General features: G+C 40.4%; 1 protein-coding gene across 12 annotated transcripts in view; it reads left to right on the plus strand.

Moving 5' to 3' along the window:
* st18 (ST18 C2H2C-type zinc finger transcription factor) overlaps nucleotides 1-17,161 on the plus strand; it is a 74,964-nt gene that overhangs the window by 38,962 nt on the left and 18,841 nt on the right. For 11 of the 12 annotated variants that reach the window (XM_052088399.1, XM_052088390.1, XM_052088389.1 and 8 more), the window contains 8 exons: nucleotides 2,576-2,621; nucleotides 4,090-4,126; nucleotides 4,201-4,388; nucleotides 10,122-10,730; nucleotides 12,159-12,293; nucleotides 15,032-15,122; nucleotides 15,247-15,339; nucleotides 16,934-17,142. In XM_052088399.1, the coding sequence (XP_051944359.1) occupies nucleotides 2,576-2,621; nucleotides 4,090-4,126; nucleotides 4,201-4,388; nucleotides 10,122-10,730; nucleotides 12,159-12,293; nucleotides 15,032-15,122; nucleotides 15,247-15,339; nucleotides 16,934-17,142 (1,408 nt within the window). The remainder of the gene's footprint in view (nucleotides 1-2,575; nucleotides 2,622-4,089; nucleotides 4,127-4,200; nucleotides 4,389-10,121; nucleotides 10,731-12,158; nucleotides 12,294-15,031; nucleotides 15,123-15,246; nucleotides 15,340-16,933; nucleotides 17,143-17,161) is intronic. The other variant, XM_052088392.1, reaches the window with a different exon arrangement.

Consider the following 17,161-nt stretch of genomic DNA (forward strand, 5'->3'; position numbering starts at 1 on the left):
ACATCTCATACTTACAATTAAACACATTAAAACTCATATTCATGCACACATTTAAGAAATATATTTTCAAAACTACAACAAAGTCTGTGTCATGTTTGATTTTTAGCTGCATTGGCAACATGACCGTTGACATTGACATTACAATTTGTGCGTGCGTGTGTGTGTGTGTGTGAGGAAAAAGTGTTCCAAACTAACAAGGTACATTCCTTTTTACACCAGCTAATGTATAGTGTTTGCGAGTTGTTTGTCTCAATAGGCCGCAGTAATCAAAAGTAATGAAGCTATTACGAGCAGGACCTCCGAGGGTTCGGCATGGCATTAAGAGTGCACCACATAAAAAGGTTTATTAAAGGAAATTAAGGTCCATCACTGCCACACCTGCTCCCCTATTATAAATGTATGACAGGTCAGTGCCTTCAATCACAGCAGCAAACGAGAGAGAGGAGTCATGTTTGCCATTACCAGGGAAAAAAGTAACAGCGCATCCCGTGACTCACACATTTCGCTGGCTGGTGACCACTATATGCCGCCATCAGCCTGGAATAATTATGTTTAATAGCTTTTATTTGGGAGCCACCAGCAACACGCCGACAGAGTGGATGGGTTTTTTGCCACTATTTTGGTCTAAACACACACTCACACACACACACACACACACACTCACAGCCGAAGCGGAGGCTCTGTCCGCACTTTAATTTCATTATTTGTGTAATGCATTTTTTTTGTTTTTTTTTGTTTTTGGGTCACCTTTTCCAAACTTTTACTTTTTTAAATTTCCACTCCAACATCACGCAATATGATTCGGTCAGCTTCTAACCTTGACACTTTGGCCCTGTCTGACACTGTAGTTTGGGTTCGTGATTATTACCGGGTGCAAATGTTGAGTTAAAGTGGACCCTCAGGTTGTTGAATGGGGTGTCTTTTCGTTGCAAATTATGGAGGAGTATTTGGGCCACATTGAAAATACGCTGCAGTACGAATTACAGTGGAATAAAGTTGTATATTTTGGAGACAAAAGTACATTTTTGAGAGGGAAAAGTTCAAAGTGAGGTACCAGTATATCAAGAGAAAAGCAACAGCTGTGTGATTACTTTGATTGTGAGGACAGATTTTGAAACTCTTTTTTTAAAGAAAATGCAATATTATTCTCTTATGTTGGAAATTCAGTCCCCGAAATTATATCACTTTTATGCCTCAAATATCTAACTTTTATCTTATATTTTTTTCTGTGTTGCCCTAAAAACCCATTGATGGAAATCACACAAAAAGTGAAAAAAATTCATTTCTTCCTCTTTTTTCTTCTTATATTTTCATAAAGCATGTAGTGTAACTTACTTAATTTTGAAAAAAGCAACTTTGCATGTATTGAGAATGGTGTAATTTCTGCATCGAACATATGGCCATTTAATATTCAGTGCTTGAATGTGGAATCTTTTACTTTCAGTGATTTCGCCGTGTTTGACGGGAATGAGACATTTCAAAGTAGGTTCCCATTTGGGGCATAAAATCGGCTCAGATACAAATAAGTCTGGGCTGAACTCTCAGTCGGAAATTGAGCTGGAACCTGTTCACATTTTGTTTGCTTGTAACAGCACAAAAATGGAATGCTTGAGAATGGGTTCATTAAACTGTCATTGAACAATTTACCAGAACAATTTGCCTCTAAGTTGTGTCGTGCGTATTCAGACTGTCGGGCACGAAAAATTCACAACAAGTTCCCACCTGGAACATACCAATGAAGAAAAACTGCAGTAACTCTAGCCACACGTCTTCTGTTCTCTGCAAACAAACACAGAATGGCTCAGCTTCTTTATTGGCAGTATGTCAAACTTGTTGACTCGCTTTTGAATGGCAACCCTTTTGTTTAGCTGAGAATCGGTTGCATTTTAAGTTTGATGAAATCTATTCCTCTTTACACAAAAAGTGCATTATTTTGCATTTTGCTCTTTTACTGCAGTCGACGTGATTGTTAAATTCCCTGTCAACTCCAATACATGACAACATCACCCCGTACAAATGTCAGGTTTTTGTGATTCCCCCCCACCCCCCACCAAAAAAAATAATAAATTAGATCACGATAAATCACTTCACAATTGAAAGAATCATCTGTCAGCACGACAGTGACCCAAAGCGTCACCATAATAAGATGAAAGTTCAGGAATAGTAGCGCCTGAATCCAGACCTGAATCCGATCGAACGCTTGTGAAGAGAGCTGTGCACAGGGGCACAGCTCTGTGCCTTTTGACAAAACATTTTTTGTGATCATTTTACCAAAGAATGGGCAAATATTGCCACATTAAGGTATTAGTTTGCCAGAATTCTACTTTTATGCGACCGGGTGATTGTTATGTTTTGATTTTTTAAGCTTTCTCCTTTAAAGATTTTGATTTGAGTCGTACAGGTTGTGAGTCACATTCATGGTGAAAAATGTTTTCATTCGGTCTCATTGTTTGTGTCGCATTTAGAGAGGGGTGTGTAGACTTTTTCTATCCACTGTACCTCAGGTTGTATCGCGACTCTTACTAAGAGCTTAAGCCGGGGTATGAATCATTGTCTGACTTTTTTTAATTTCCAGATGGATTCTGAAGGCGAGGAGCAGAGCGTGAAAATCTGCAGCGCAGGTGAGTCGCACACACACACACACACACACACACAGACGATGTTGGACTGGTCAAAGTGTTGGAATGTTCCAGGTTCAACGGTCCAACTGTACCAACAGCCGATTCTGTGTGTGATCTTGCTGGCCTGAAGTGCAGCGGCCACGACACTTGATTACTTACATGGGAATAACTATATTCAACTGGAACCATGGCTATAATTAGTTCAGGAGTATGAGTTTGTGCCTGAGTTTGTGTGTGTGTGTGTGCGTGTGTGTGTGTGTGTGTGTGTGCGTGCGTGTGTGTGTGTGTGTGTGTGTGTGACTGTGTGTGTGTGTGTGTGTGTGTGTGTGAGAGAGAGAGAGAGAGAGAGAGAGAGAGAGAGAGAGAGAGAGAGAGAGAGAGAGAGAGAGAGAGAGAGAGAGAGAGAGAGAGAGAGAGAGAGAGAGAGAGAGAGAGAGAGAGAGAAAACCATCTGATTGAAAGCCCATAAGCTGCAAATGTCACGATGCAAGTTTTTGGGTCTTTGTGGAGGCCTTTTGCATATTGGTGAGATGCGTGAAAAGAAAATTATTTTTGTTATTATTCTTATTCTCCGTTGATACCTCGCACGGTAAATTGATTTAACAATTTGAGCTTGTGTTGTCAGCGCCGTCAGAGGATTGGACACACATGCGAGTGAATGACAAGATTTTCATGTCAATGAAGTGTCCGCATCTTTGTTCTCATGCCCCCAAGACAGAAATGGAGGAAAGCTTTTTTTTGTTGTTAATGCCTTTGATTTCCTATAAAAATTTTAAAAAGTGATGCTACACACACACACACACACACACACACACACAAACACACACACACACATACACATAGATAGATAGATAGATAGATAGATAGATAGATAGATAGATAGATAGATAGATAGATAGATAGATAGATAGATAGATAGATAGATAGATAGATAGATAGATAGATAGATAGATAGATAGATAGATAGATAGATAGATAGATAGATAGATAGATAGATAGATAGATAGAAATTCAGTCTCAGCTCTCATAGCTCAGTGGCTTTATTCTTATAAATTACAATTTCATTTTTGTAATTTTAATAATGTCCGATTGCAACTTCTTTTCAAAATATACAATGAATCTCGTAAATGTTTGACTTTATTCCCATGAATTGCGACTAATTGTCATAAAATGTTGACTTTATTTTTTTTTCGTGTGATTATTTTCATCGGATTATGATTCACAGTCACACATAACAAATCTCATCTCATGACATTTTTCCTCATGAAAGTCCAAAGATACGTGATTTTCCTCATGACATGAGAAGGGGGAGGGATTACAATTTATTGAAAGACACTTAATATTTGTTCCAATAAAAAAAATCAATTCAATGCATAAAATTCTTTTTTGGAATGTAAAAAAACCGATTTGGTGGGGGTTCTCGTGACTCTTTAAATCTTTTTATTTATTTTATTGTTTTTTTTTTCAGATCTGACCAGTCAAGACTTTATCGTTGAGACAAACAGGTAAGTTCTTGGCAACATAAATGCCATATCCCAAAACTTCCGGGTAATGAACAATAACAACTGTTTGCCCGTAGCCCGTATGGGTCATCGGTTCGTAAGCGAAGCGCTCAAGACGGGGTGCAGGGGGCCCCCATCAATAAGCGGAAGTCCCTGCTGATGAAGCCGCGCCACTACAGCCCCAGCGAGGCCTGCGATGAGGAGAGCGAGGACCCGGCGCCGCGGCGGCACAAAGAAGCGGCGAGGAGCGCCGACACTCCAGCAGGTAAACAGATGTCCTGTTGTTTTGATGAACAATCCACGCTGAATTTTAAAATCCCATCTGTTGCATTCATATTTGCCCCCCCTCCCCTCGCGCGAGGCGAGCCAGCCAACCAGCAGCGGCATCAACAGCAGCCGCGCTCATTGTGCGCTGCGCACAGGCCACATTAGTCGCGTCTGGCGGAATCGACGCGAGTTTTTGACAGCCGATCGGCCGCGATGGTGGCAACTTGGCGCCCACCCTCTTTGCTTGGGGCCAGCTTGTTTGCCGACCCCCTCATCTGTCTTTGAATGGGCCGGTCCAAAGCCATTCAATCCATAGAATGAGACCGTGAACGGACGCCTGCGCCAGTTCACTCTGATTCAAATGAGACTCCCTCCATCCTTTCTCAATTCAGTTCCAATTCAAGTGGCGGAAAACAAATTAGTCATCGTAGGACTGGCAGACAAAACTCTTCACCAACACGCAGCATCAGCAACACTTTGTGTTTGTATTTTGTCTTTTGTCTTGAGAAAAAGAAAATACCTTTTTTTTCGCCCCTTTAATGACTTGAATTGTGTCCATTTTGACAAACACGTGCATTCTCGCCCACTGTAATCCGCCCTGATTTGGGATATTTTTAACGATGTATCCAAGCAACAAACGTAATTGTCCCCTTTCAAAAGCTTTTGTTAAGCCCTGCAACACAGTCTAATACATAATTAGGCATAATGTCCACAGCTCATTATAGGACACATGCGCGTGTGCGCGTGTCCTTTAAATGGACCGCGACAGGAGCCGACTGGAATAGGAATGGATTTGTTTCCATGCTGGGTTCACATGACATGATCATGATGGGGGGGGGGGGGGGGGGCACACACACGATTTCCGCCGGGATGAATCATGTTTATTTATTTATTTTTTTAAGGTTCTCCAGGACATTTTTGAGACATTTGTGTTGCATTTCCTGTTCAAAACGAGAGCAACAGTGAGAATGTTAGCAACGGAGGGAAAAGCGCTCGGTGGCCGCGTTGGAAGGCGTCAAAATCAGGCTGTTGTTTTGGTGGCGTCGCGCTGTGTTCAGCCACAGCCAAGTGCAGGCCTGCTGCAGAGTGCTGCTAATGGCTATTCTGGAGTGACAACTCTTCACCTGCTCCAACACACAAACCATCGCGTGGATCCAAGTTTTTTTTCTCCTCTTTCTCTGCTGTTTCACTGTGTGTGTGTGTGTGTGTGTGTGTGTGTGTGTGTGTGTGTGTGTGTGTGTGTGTGTGTGTGTGTGCGTGTGTGTGTGTGTGTGTGTGTGTGTGTGTGCGTGTGTGTGTCCAGCTGGATGCTAAACAATACCCCGCTCGCTCGCCTACTGCATGAATGTAAATACATGTTACTGGCTGTTGTAGCATTGTCTTTGCAACTACGGTACTTTTAGGGCCATCTATAGAATATAATCAAATACAGTTCACAGCCATGCATTTTTTGGGAGGTCTTTTTAATAGCCGACATTTAAAAAAAAATTGAAATAAATTAAGATTAGGGCTGAACAATCAACAAAGTGGTAGAGTGCAATTTTCAAGTCGCAAAACATGCAATTAAAAACTAAATGAAACAAAACAAACTCCCCCATGTTTGCTGGGTCGACTTTTGTCAAGTTTTCTTTATTTCAGAGTCAGCCTAACTCATAACATTCATGTTGAGAAAATCTGATATAGTTTATTGTAATACCAATCGATTTATTGCTTGGATTTGTTCAATACAAGGACAAAAAAAATAAGCACACATGAAATTGCAATCACAATATTAAAACAACAACAACAACAAATACCACAATTAGGTTATTTTTCCAAATTGTTCAACCATCGTGATTTGTAAATGGCTGGAATATTTTATCTTACTATACACTCCTAATAAATGCCACAATCCATAAAGTGGTACCTGTGTTGCTATCCATCAATGCAAATGTGGAATGATATCACGTCTTGTGATACATACAGAATTTTATGAAAGAAAGAAATCCAGAAAAGAAGCACAGAATGTTAATCGATTTTGTATTACCTGTTTTTGTATTGCATTTCTTGAACACGCTGCCTGAAAAAAAAAAATTGTTCCTCAGTGTCATTTCTGTGCACTTGATATACAGTATTTTTTTCAAGAAAAACGTTGATATAAAAATGTAGGGGCAAATTTTGTTACTGTTATATTATTTGGCTCCATCTATAAAGTAAAGGAGGGCAGCACAGTGCTTAAGGGGACATATGCCTCTTCACAGCTCTGAGGTTCCAATTGCAAATCTAATTATGTGGACTTTGCATGATGTTCATTCGCAGGTTTTTCTCCTTGTACCCTGGCATCCTCCGCCATTCCAAAAATATGCACGCTCGGTTCATTTAAGACTCGAAATAGTCTACAGGTGTGAATGTGACTCTTTATTTGCCCTGTGACTGCCTGCCACCAAGTCCGTCTCTCCTCAAAGTCAGCTGGGAAAGACTCCAGCTCCCACGCGACTCCATGAGGACAAGCGCGCTCGGAAATGGATGAATGCAATGCAAATGGCAATACTTTTTGTGGATGGCATTGTAAGATGTCGTGTCATGTGGCGCATGACAAGAACACAATTTGGCCACGGTCCACTCTATGTCTATGTACCTACTGGAGGTTGTCTGCCCCCAGTCAGTTCACTGGCACGGTCTCACGGCTGTCCGCTGCAGCCATGTTAAAGTCCGCTAAAGAGGGTTAGAGTCATCCTCTCTAATGTCCGCGGAACAACCCCTTATTAACACCAGTCCTGTCTCTCAAGTGTTAGTCAGTGATTAACAATGCAAGGCTATCGGCTGGATTGATTCCATCAAATCTCCCTTGATCCTCTCAAACGCTTCAAACTTATGCTCTGTTAAGGCTCTTTGGCTTTTTTTTTTAACTTTCTATCCTCTTAAGTGGCCAGACAGAACGAGAGCAACGCAAAATGTAGGATTCAATGGATGAATCAGGTCACATGAATGATAGATGGATGGATGGATGATGTCGATGAAGATGATGAGGATGATGATGAGACAAACACAGGAATTAACAAACTTGCTAAATGGGTCAAAATGTAAAAATTAATCCAGGCAAAAAGGTTTTTAAAATCTGTCAAATAAAATATGTGCCTCTAATAAGTCGATAACACAAATCCACCCACGGCCATTACGTAATGTGACCGTTTGTGGGTTGAATGTTAATGGGTCATTTAAAACAGTGGGTCTATAAAAATAAATAAATAAAATAAAATTGTCTTAAAGGCCAGCGTTTGCTTTGTAGTTTTTAGGACATTGTTCATGGCAGCCATGTGATGAAGAAACAAATATATTGGACAGGTTGCATTTACTGACATTACGCCCCATAGGCTGCCGTTCCATGTTGAAATTAAAGAGGCAAGTTTAGGTTTTTGCATTATTTTTCTGTTTGGACATAAACATTGTCATGCACAGTTTTAAACCGAATTCCGAAGCACATTTGACTTTGGGCTGGGCAATAATTCACAATCAATATATATCGCGATTGACACCTTGAACAATATCAATAGAAATTGCGCTCAATGTTCTTCATCCATCCTTTATCCGAGCTGCTAATCCTCACGAGGGTTGCGGGGCGTGCTGGAACCTATGCCAGCCGTTTTAACGTTAAAAATAAATGAATAAATACATAAATCAAGAAGCAAACCTAACCCCAGCATCCAACAGGTAGAGGCGACAGTATGACATCACAATTGTTGTGAAAAAAGAATTGTCTGACAATTAATTTTTCAAGCTGAAACCTTTGTACTCTTACAAATGTGCTTTAGTGAGAAAGGAACTACAAAGTTACAAGAACTAAATTTGAATCGTGTTTAAAAAAATACTTTGAGCTAAAACTCTTTCAGGCATACTTTTGTTGGTTTTTTACGCAACCCACCCAGGTTCATAGTTGGACCAATTGCAACGCGCTGAACAATGAATTTGATTTTGTTCAACGATCTCCTGCGGTTGACGTCATTTACAGAATGCCGACTTGCCAGTCAGCCATAATAATGCGTTGATTGTCCCGTTAACTGCTCTTTGCCACTGTTATCGAATCATTCGGCGAAATACCTTGCCGCTGTGTCGCAATGCACTTTACGAACAGTTGTTTGAGTAACCAAAAGAAAAGAATAGGGCACGTAAATGGACCAGAAAATTGGAACGATACAACTATTCTGTTATCTCAACCGGATTTGCAAAAAAAGGTAGCTGTGCTAATCAATGAATAACTCTGGTTGTTATTTCTGTAAACATTCGATTCAAAGTATTATACGTGTTCATGGATGCAGTCCTGTACGAAAACATTCAAATTACATGAGTGCATGGATTGACTAACAATAATGCCGATATAATGTGCGGAGTGGCCGACAACGCAATAGAACTACCTCAGCAATGACAATGTAGGACACCAACTCACGAGGACATGTGCTCTCATTGCTAGCGGGAATCCATGGAACAAGGAGGTAATCCAATCGTGCGCAATTTATAACACGGCACAGCATCAAATTGCAAACAATAATGCTAGGCTAATAATGGCAGCCTATATAGCCTTTGTATACTTTCCATAGTGAGCCCCTCTATTGTTGTCTTGAGGTGACGTCATACTTCCAGATTTGTCGTTCATCGGGATCTCACTTCAGGAAAACGATGACTTTGTCAAATTCATGAAATATAAATTCTTTTTCAGTGCTTTATTTAATGTATTTTGTTTACTGGTGACATAAAAACATGTTTGGGATTTACAAAAGTCACTTCACACTTGACCTTGAAGATTTTGTTCCTAAAAACGTATTCTGCTGTTACCAGAATAAAGATGTAAGATTACAAAGATTAAATCATACAAAGTCATTAATAGCGCATAGATTCATTCCAGCCTGACTTCAATGCAGGCAGCGTGAATTGAATTCCCACTCAGTGTTTGGGAATATAAAACTGCACGGAACCAGTATAACAACATGTACGAGGAAAGTCAACAACTAGTAGCATCTCATTGTCTTTTTAAAACAACAACAACATAATCCAAATCCATTTTGTCTTCGGGAATCTTCACTTTCCTTCTTCCAGATTAGATGTTTTGACATCTGTGTTTGAGCAGATGACAACATGTTGCTGCTTGGCTTCATCATAAAAACACATAACTAATTATTTTTATTTTTTTAAATGTACTGTAAATCCCCATAATCTTCATCTTCAATCTTTGTTTCGCCAGACAAAAAGAGGATGGAAGCAAAACAAATTTAGTTCCTCAATTTGGGCTTTCATGTTCAAACCACGAGAAAAACCCAAAAATGAAAAAAGATAAATCTAAAATATACTTAGCGACGAGTAATTACTCGAGAATCCCGCAACCTTACGCTGTTACATGTGTTCTTCACAATAACATGTTTTTCTCACGGTATTATTTGGAAAAGTCACACAAGTTCTAAAACCTTAAAAGGATTTTGGAAGATTACATCCAAATTATTTTCCCATGGTTGAGCGGTTTTGTTCCTTGAAAACGGGGCATGTCCGAAGTGAGCCATGGCCTGCAAGATGATTTAGAATATACATTCAAAAAATATCATTATGTATGGAATGTGTCATTAGAATTTTTTTTTCACCAATCTATATTATTGGTCAGTCCATACATGCGGGTGTTATTTTTTACCTGTTATTGACCCCCCCCCCCCACACCCCTCCCAAAAATGTCTTATAAAGTAACTAGTGAATATTTATGTTATTTCAGATGGAAACTTGAGTCCAATCAATGGCGTGCCGGACAGAAATGGCCGCTCCAACGATTCACTGGGGTGGTTGGAGATGACACCTGAGGGCTCGCCGCAGTGCGAGGTCAGCACGCCAGAAATGTACGACGACGATGATGAAGAAGTAGAGGACGACCAAAGTCAGGACAGACTAAGCGGGTCGTCGTCCCCACAGAGCCCGAGGGAGCTCCGGTGGGCCCTCTCTGCAAAAACGAACGGCTTGAGCCCCTCCGGAATCTGTGACGACTCTTCACCCCTGAAGGAAGAACCTCAACTGGACCTGAGCTCAGGCCTTTTCCAGAGATACAGGCCGGAGGAGGAGCGAGACAGCGACACGGAGGTGGAGAGGCCCCCGCGGCTGGAGGGCTGGGCGCTAGACCACCTCCACCAGAGAGGCCTGGAAGTGGGCCACGGCAGAGTCAATCTAAGCTTGTTGGAGCAGGCCATTGCCCTGCAGACGGAACAGAGGCAGGTCCTGCATCATGCCTACCGCGAGATGGATCGTTTCCTCATGGAGCAGATGACCAATGAGAGGCGGCATCAGCGCATGATGGACATGGACAACAGGATCAGCTGCCATTCAGGCAAAGGTACTGACAGGGTGCTATTTTTGTGCCCAACTCAAGTCTCAGCTCAGGATCTGTCTGTCAAATCCACTAAAATCATATTATGCCACCCGCGCCACAACTTAGACCTGCTTTTAATCGTTCTAAAGTGTAGTCTACTTTCTGTCACCAAATTGTCAGGTGCACTGGGGACGTGTCAGATGAAACCTTTCTGTCCAGCCAAACGCGTAGTGAGGCGCAACGCGTTTGCCAAATTACCAAACATTGTAAACTGGACTTGCCGCAGCATGAACATAAAGATTCACGTGCACCTGTCTTTCAAAATAGGGCCCTGAGTGTACCATACTGAAACACATACAGTACGTAGAAACACCTTAGCAGCGTTACGCTTTCTCAACGGAGAGTTCGGCCCAATATGGATCATGGCATAATTTTTAGTGGTTTGCCATAGTCAGAATCATTTACTCCTTTTTTTGATCTGATCATAAACTAGGTTTGAACATTTTGTGAGAAATGATTTTTCAAAATTCATGTGAGTCCCAAAGTAATTCTGTAAATCCAGTCTGCTATTTAACCCTTAGAAAAAAGAAAAAATGGAAGTACACGGTCTTGTATTTTTATTTTAACACATCATATTCATAATATTGTTTTATATTCTCTTAATTTACTAATAATATTTATAATATAGTTATATATTTAATTAATTATATTATATTTATTTAATATAATTATAATATAATTATATATTTGCTGTTAGTTACCATTATTTTACTCAAGAAATCGTTTTTCTTTTTTTTTTTAGATCAGGCCCGCTCATCAAGTATACTGCAGCTGTTATTGAAATGCTGCACCCTATTTTTTTCATACATTTAGTGAAGGCTCCATAAAATTGATATGGATGAACAGGCTGTCCAGCCCCACAGCAAAGAAATGCGTGTCGATTGCGCGCTCATAAAGCAGCAAAGAGAATTACAAAAAGAAATCGAGAGGAATCAGAGCTTGAAATCCTCTTTACCGCTTAAACATTTTGGCAACAAGTCAAGTAATACATAAAAAGACTTATAATAATAATAAAGCGAAATTGCAACGACTCCGAATATTGGATTTTGATAGGAATCAAGTGGATATTTAACCATGACCATAAGTCTCAAATCCTGCTAAAGTACCTCTCATGTTTCCCCGGGATTCTTCAAATGACCATGGCTAAATGTGTAATCCTCCGTGTAATCTTTCCATGGTCGGGCATTAAGAAGTGTGTTCAACTACAGCCTTAACTAAAAGGACAAATTAATAGATGCTTTTTATAAAGAAAGAAAAAGTGCCCGCGTTGATATTTCAATCTCTTGGCTCGTATCCAATGTGTCCTTACTACAAACTCCTTTCGTACTCAGAACGTTGGTGTAGCAAACATATCATTTCAATGTATGAAATCAACAACAAATGTTTCCCCAGACTCTCCGCGGACAGACAAGCGGGACATCAGGTGTCCCACGCCGGGCTGCGATGGCACGGGTCACGTCACCGGACTGTACCCCCATCACAGAAGTTTGTCCGGGTGTCCTCATAAAGTGCGAGTTCCTCCAGAGAGTGAGTGTGCAAATGAACAATATTCATCTTGGGACACTTCATTCCGTACACCTCTTTTTTTTTTTTTTTTAAATTGACACCATCACAGATGAAGCAGCAGCACACTTTGGCCATCTTGTCAGGACCCCCCAAAAATGGATTCAAAATGTATATATACGATATTGGCAATTTTTTAAAATATATTTTTTAATTTCTTTTTCATTGTATTTTCTGTATTTTATTTATTCAGTTGACATATTTTTCATTTACGGTCAAATTCCGTGAATAATATGCACCCGTGTATAATACGACCCCTACCAAAAATCATCCTTTTTTTTCTCTGTGCTTGTCTAAATATGAGGTATAAATAGAAGGTGAATAATTTGATCATTTTGTATTTTATTTTGATACAGTCACTGATGGGAAGCTCGCTCAAACTTGTAATGTTTGGTACAAAAGTCAATTTGACAGGTGCCAAGTCTGCTCTGTGTTCAACGGCGACAGGTAGTGCTGTCGGAAGTCTTTCTCAGCGTAATCCAGTGGCACATTCTGTTATTTGAGGTGTGGCAAAAATAAATAAATCAATAGTCACTGATTAACGAGGAACAACGCATCTATTAGATCAAAGTCCACTGTTAATGCCTCCCCGCGTCAATCCAAACTAGGGCATCGTTTTTAATATGGTTTTATTATGTTCCAAATATTGAGGCTGTTTTATAAGCCTGTTTTTTTTGTCATACATAAAGCGTTTATTTGATTCAATTCAACGGTCTTATGGCGTCCGTCTTCCTAAAAATTTGAATTGAGTTGAAGCGTGCATAACTTTAGCAAGTAACTTAAAGGATTTGTCAATCGCTTCTGTTGTGCGCATTGAAGTCTCTTTAAATGTTTTTTTTCACGTCCACCCCCCCCCCACCCCTCATATTGCCAATTGTTAAGACATTCCAAGAAAATTCCACAAACATTGGACATTAAAGCGTGATGTTACAAAAGCAACAGGAAAAGTAATTAACTTTTCTCGCCAAGTGTAGGCAGTGTTTGCAAATCAAAGGGTCGAGCTAGTATGCTATTGAACAAAATAAATACGACAAGTCCAGCCAACTAATTGGAAGACGTGGGGAGAGAAAAGAAGTTTCTAAGGATGTACGGGAGCCCTTAAAGACGCTTTTCTTTTGAAGAATATAATCAGCCGTCTTTTCTTTGCATGAAGCTATTTACATTGCGGCCACTTTCTCGCTCCCTCATACGCGCCAAGGCACTTACATAAATCATCACTGAATGCCTAAAATGTTCACTGCTCTCTATATTCATCTCATAAACATTTAGTGTGACTCATTGAAACACTTGCAAATTCAACATTTTCAACCCTGGAACGGAAAAGACTGCAAGACTTGTTTAACTTCCATCTGGCAAACCTATTTAATTATTTCACTGTTCATTTTGTCCAAGAAACAGCACCGAAACAAATTTATAAGAGACTAAGGAAGATTATAGGGTCATCATTTCCATGATGCTGATCATTTTTCTTCATCGATGAGCTGGAAGAAGTCATCGAACCTCTGTGTGAGACATTCAGGGTCCATTCCAAACACCGTTTAAGGTACCAAATATGGTTCCTGAAATAGTGGTTTCAACATTCTTGAGGTTTTTTTTTCTTTCTGGTAACGCAAAGCAAAATCTATGGTGTTTTAATTTGCGAAAAATTAGCCAGAGAAGGCATCCTCAAAGGATTGCGAAGCATACAGGGTGGATTTTGAACATCCACTTAAGTTAGCAAATATGTTTTCCAATCAAGAGCTAATCCGTGGAATTCTAAGTATCCTGGTCACTATAGCATCAAATAAAATGAGCTGAAAGAAGTCATGCTGACCCCATCGTGATGCATTCAGGGTCCACCCACTTATGTTACCAAATATTGTTCCAAGTGAGGTGCTCATGAGCAACTTTCTGAAAAATCCTCGTCATTCCTGACATTCTAATCACCTATAAGTCGATGCAAGATGTCACGTTCACCTCAACGTGAGGCGTCACATAAATCAGCAAATACTGATTTTGTAATACACAATTCTACAGAATTATGCCAACCTCAGCAAAATCCATAGTCGTATAATCATTTACAATTAGCTAGAAGATGTCACCTTGACCTCATTGGGGCAAATATGGTTCCCACATTTGAGCTTATTTGCATCATTCTACAGGGTCCTGAAAACTTCTAGCAAAATCCAAAGCAGTCTTGTCAGTTTTATATTAGCTGGAATGCCTTGTTAGGTGTTTCGTGTCTATTTCGAACCAAATGGGGTTCCCAAAGAAGAGCTAAATTGCTCCATCTTAGAGGGCCCTGGTCATTTCTAGAAAAAAAAAAACATCTAAAGCAGTGTTTCCCAACCAGGGGAATACCCAATTCCACAGAAATTTTGTGAAGAAACATTTTATTTTCTATCTATACAAGTGACATATAATGACTGGCAGAGTAATTCAATGCTCTCCCGTGAGATGGCAGTACATCGAATGAATGTGTAACATTTGCCGTTCATGCAACAGAGTAAGTCAGCTTTGCTTTCAATCAAAGAGACTCAGGTTTCACACTAAGCAAGTAGTTCATTAGTTTCGTGATATGCTGTGAGATCGTTCGAAGGGAAAATGGACGCCTTGGCTTGATAAAGGATGGGGCGCGCGGGTCTTGAGCTATCAGCAAGTATGGTTCCCCAAAATGATCGAACAATCAGATCTCTCTCTTTCTCTCTCTCTGGTCTGCTCAGTCTTGGCCATGCACGAGAACGTCCTAAAGTGTCCCACTCCTGGCTGCACGGGAAGAGGCCATGTCAACAGCAACCGCAGCACTCACCGGAGGTAAAAAAAAAAAAAAAAAATAGAGAATACTCCATCCATTATGAGAAGAAATAATCATATCACGCCACAGAGAGCAATGAGAGTATCAGGGATTGGCTTACACCGTGTTTGATTGTCTTCCCAGTCTGTCGGGCTGCCCCATCGCCGCTGCGGTGAAAATCTCCAAACCTCAGGACGAGAGCCTGAAAAACAGACAAACGCCCGATCGCTCGCCGAGGTACGCGCCCGCGCCAGCAGGCGTTTAAAGCCGTCACGTGATTTGCGAAATAATTAGCGTTCGCAAAGTCTGGACTGGAGAAGAGTTGGGGGTGGAGGGAGGGTGAGAGGGGTGGTGTTCTTGTGCAAGTTAAGCTCTGCAAAAAAGTGATAAACACTCATGTTGTGTTTTATTGAGCGATCCCTACAGAACGCGCAGTCTGTTGCGAGCTCCATCCCCTCTATTAGAAATGATAAAAGAGCAGAACTCTTTGTTCCCGCTGGATTTATCGCGGGCAGGATGCCCACTGCCGCTATATTAATTAGTCTGGCAACCTGGCTGCCGCATCGACAGCATCAAATCCCAGACTATGTGTACAACAAAAAAAAATTAATAATTAAAAATACTTCCTAAAACAATGCTTTTTATTGGGGTATCTAAGCCACAGCCGTCTTTCACTTTCATGTTGGATCTGGTCAAAAAAAGTTTTAACCGAGCCAGCTCGACTACTAAGGTCGCGATGGTGCAAGAATAACGTTTTTAGATTCAGAGGAATAAAGTCAGAATTTTAGGAGGACGCAATTTATTAGAGTAAACAACATTTACGAGAATGAAGTCGCAATGTTTACAAGAAATCAAGTCTGAATTCTACATAATTTGTTCTATGTGGAGCCTAAAATAAGTTAAAAACAAGTCTACATTTGAATGCCATAAAGCTGTACTATTACGGGAAGAATTTTGAAATGTTACAAAAGTTTGCAAAAATAAAGCCTTGTGCATTTAGAGGGAAGTTAGAGCCACGCGGGTGTCAAAGTCATTTTTGTCATGGGCCACATTTTAGTTACCGTTTCCCTTGGAGTGCCGTTATGATTGAAACCAAATAAAAAAGTCAATAATAAAGGTTTATTAGACTATTGTTTCAGTCACTCTAATTAGGGTTTTGGTTACAAGAAAATGATTAAAATGTGTCTCTTATTTATTGCATATGAGTATTTTAAATTATGGTAGAGATTTTAGCAAGCATCATGGAAGTTGATTTGCTTTTGCAGGCCACATAAAATGATGTGGTGGGCCAGATCTGGGCCCAGGGCCTTGAGTTTGAGACCTGTGACATAATACCTGTATGAATAAGGTTGCGATTTTTGAAGGAGAAATTTCACGAGGATAAAGTTGTGATATTAGCAGAACTAGTTTGTAAATTTATGAGGAAAAAAATGGGTCGAAATTTGTACAAGATTAAAATCAGAATTTTACTCACAAATAAATATTTTACAAGCCTAAAGAAACCGAAAAGAGAATTTAAATGTAATTTTATGTGACTTCTGCTATTTAAGTTAGTCTGGTGAGAATAAAGTTGCACTATTATGGGAGTGATGGCGTCATTTTCAGGATAAATTCATGAAATTATTAAAATATGAGGGGAAAAAGCAACTATTTTATGAGAATAAGTCATAATTTTTCTGAGGTTACTCGAGCCCTCATAACTAAGTGCTACGTCGATAGTACAGATTCTGAGACTGCCGACCGAAAAAAATCCCAAATCCTTTCGAAAACAACACTTAACTGTAAGAGTGAAGTGAGCCTATACCCTCCTTCATTTTGTGTTCGCTTGCAGGGTCATGGGCCTGGTCAAGAAGTTCGATCTGAGCCAGTTGAACTACCGCCTGGCTCATCCGATGGCCGCCCTGCAGAGCAGCCTGGCCAAGGACATGGACAAGTACAGCAGGATCCGCTTTGACTACGCCAGCTTCGACGCGCAGGTCTTCGGAAAGCAGCCGCTCAATGGTGTCAGCCACGATGTGGAAGTCTCACGCTATCCCGACTGTACGTTGACTCACTAGAG

The sequence above is a fragment of the Hippocampus zosterae genome, chromosome 15 (assembly GCF_025434085.1).
Source record: "Hippocampus zosterae strain Florida chromosome 15, ASM2543408v3, whole genome shotgun sequence".
Lineage (NCBI taxonomy): Eukaryota > Metazoa > Chordata > Actinopteri > Syngnathiformes > Syngnathidae > Hippocampus > Hippocampus zosterae.